General features: G+C 42.2%; 1 protein-coding gene across 1 annotated transcript in view; it reads left to right on the top strand.

Annotated features, from left to right (window-relative positions):
* Window positions 1-345: 345 nt before the first annotated feature.
* The window catches only part of LOC104501456 (fibroblast growth factor 12-like), an 11789-nt gene continuing 9417 nt past the window's right edge, over window positions 346-2717 (top strand). Inside the window, exons 1-2 of the mRNA XM_010145268.1 lie at window positions 346-358; window positions 1106-1248. Coding sequence (XP_010143570.1) covers window positions 346-358; window positions 1106-1248 — 156 coding nt within the window. The remainder of the gene's footprint in view (window positions 359-1105; window positions 1249-2717) is intronic.

The raw sequence follows: 2717 nt of genomic DNA, 5'->3' as shown, positions 1-2717 counted from the left end.
GCCATTAATATCCCAATAGCCTTTTGTTATTGGTAGCCCCAAAGCCATCAGCAAAAGGCACATGCAGAATCTAAGTAACATGATGTAGCTGAAGGTTTGATGTTGGCCACCAAGAAGATATTAATGAAGAAAAACATAAGGGTTTGCATGTTAAATGGATTTAGAGGAAACTTCAAATATCCCCAGGCAGTTCTTCGGAGAGTGGCCAGTGTCCTGCTTGTCTGTTCCATCTCCTTTCTGATCAACTGGTTTTCCCTTCTGCATCCCCTTGCTCGTTGTGTCACGTCTGCACAAGGTAGTGCCAGCACCAAAGATTCCTGGTGCTCAAACCTGTGACCTTGCGGCATGTCCGTTTGGTGTAGGATGAATTGCGTCCCGGTATGTGTTTGTCCCTACATGGCACAGTGGGACGTTAGCTGTTTGCAGATGAGGTGGTAAGAAGAGGGATGATAATAATGAATAACAACGGCATTATTTAACTCTAACATAGCAGTCAATTCTGTGGGTTTTCTAAACTGCCGAAAGGACAGAGCTGGAATGTTTCCGTGGTGGTGTTGCCATGGTTAATGTCCTGAAGTGCTATTTCGACAGAATTGTAGGGGATAAGGAATCAACCAGCCAATTCACAAAAACAATGGGACAGTTTTGTTTGCTTGTGGGGGAGCTTAGTTATTTGAAGGAAATCATTTTTTCTCTATTTTTCTTAAACTCTCATTAGGTTGTCTTTAAATACATTTGCTTTAAAGTAATGTAACAGTTTTGCTGCCTTATTGGTACAAGTGGATGTACAATTTGGCATCTGCTTTTATGAACTACTGCTGCATGTCATAAAACATTATACAGCAGTAATTTAAAAATTTAAAAATCCGATTTTTTTTCTTTCTAAAACAACTTTTTGAAAATGCATTAGCTTTTATATTTCTTCATTAAAAATAAAAAAAATAATCTTTGTTCCACATTGAAATTAAACCAGACATTGCAAATCCAGATACCTCATGCACAGTAAATGCCATGTATTGGGTAGGTTAGTAGCTATTCTTCACAGCCTGCCAACTTTTCAGCCCCCTAAAGGGGATTTTCTTGATAAGTTTTTATTGGTGGGCAGATGAAGGCCTGGGAAAGGAGATTGAGTTGACCACTTTGGTTTTAGAGATGCTCTCCATCGCGGGGCTTGCTGCCTGGCTGGACCTGATGCCAAGGAGAGCCCCAAGCCAGCTGGTTGCAGGCATCAAACTGCCCGGCTCCTGGGTGAGCTGCATCTTCAGAGGAAAGACAAAGCCTGGAGATAAAGAACAGATTTTAAGGAGCACTTAAACACTGATCGTCTGGGAAGCTAATTCAAACACGGTTTTATAGTGCTCTAAGTCACGTAGATCTCTTAACTTGTTTCACTCTCTTCTTAAAATATTTATTTCTTCAGCAAGGAAGACTCCCAAATAGGGCAAAACAACCTGTTGGCCTGATGGTGTTTTTATGTGTGTGATGCTAATGATTGATGCAAACTTAACATGTGCAGCACAGCTCCGTGCTTTCTGCTGCACTTTATCTTCTGTGCCTTCAAGCCTGCCTGGCTCTGTAGATTGGTTGCACGCTCAATTTATTGTCAGACCAGCAACACTTTATATAAGCCCCAAAGCGCTTGGGAACACATACCTGAGTGTTGCTGAATGCTCAAAATGTTCACTCATAAATGAGGTCTGCAGTAAATATGTGGCATCACTACAGATGCTTTGCTCAGATGTTGGTCATGGATTTTCCATTAGCAAGGTTGGAGAAGCTCCCAAAGACTTCTGAGTGGCAAGGGCTTGGGAGAGAGCATTGCTCGCCTGTAGCAGCACCAGCCTTCACTCACAGGCGTCTGAGATACCTTGGCTGAGTAATACAAGAAGGGATTTTGTTGTTGAAACAGTTTCTCTTCAGAAATGCATATTTATTGTGGCTTGAGCTTTTTCTGCAAGAGTTTCATAGTTTTAAGGAACCCTATAAGAGAATTTGTTTGGCCAGGTTGAAGTTTCTGCTGAAAATCAAAGTCTGGGAGAAAACAACCCACCAACAACCACAACTGACTCAGTGAAGATTTGGGAGCCCATTGCCACAAAGTCCTCACAGAGCCACAGAGAGCTCAGAGAGTTAGTATTTCCCTGTTATTAAAAACCTGAAAAGTTACAGGGATGTGACAAGTTTTGGTCCAAGCTGAGTGTAGTTTCCTCCTTGAGACTTTATAGAAAACCATCGGCAAAGGCACAGCCACCTCCACAGCCAGGCCAGGCTAAGGGATGTCTTGGACAGACCCATGTGTCCTCTCTTCCTGGGCAGGTGTGGAACCAGTCTCAGTATACAGAAAGAAGAAACGCTTGTGTCAGAAATCTTTAAAATTGCTTCCTTCTCTTTATTGGAAGAATCCCAGGCTTTGTGCCAGCATTTCCTCCCATCTTTTTCAAAAATAATTGAATTGTTCACTAGCTTTTGTACTCCTGTTTCTCTGAATCCACTTAAATGCCCCTGATAGATTGCTTTTTGCCTGTAAGAATTTGAAGAAGAAGCCTCAGTATTTTAGAGAATGACCATTGCACATTTCTTGTCCAATACAGGGGAGGTAAGAGCAAAGCCAGGGGAAGGCATTGGCAGCAGCAGATGAGCAGCAAGGCTGTTACTTCTTCTCCCCTTTCCCCCCCCCCCCTTTTTTTTTTTTTTTTTTTATGTTTTCTTGTTCACCA

Source organism: Buceros rhinoceros, unplaced genomic scaffold (assembly GCF_000710305.1).
Source record: "Buceros rhinoceros silvestris isolate BGI_N320 unplaced genomic scaffold, ASM71030v1 scaffold631, whole genome shotgun sequence".
Taxonomy (NCBI): Eukaryota; Metazoa; Chordata; class Aves; order Bucerotiformes; family Bucerotidae; genus Buceros; species Buceros rhinoceros.
Note: the sequence above shows the minus strand (reverse complement) of the source record. Positions and strands in the feature narration are given on the sequence as shown.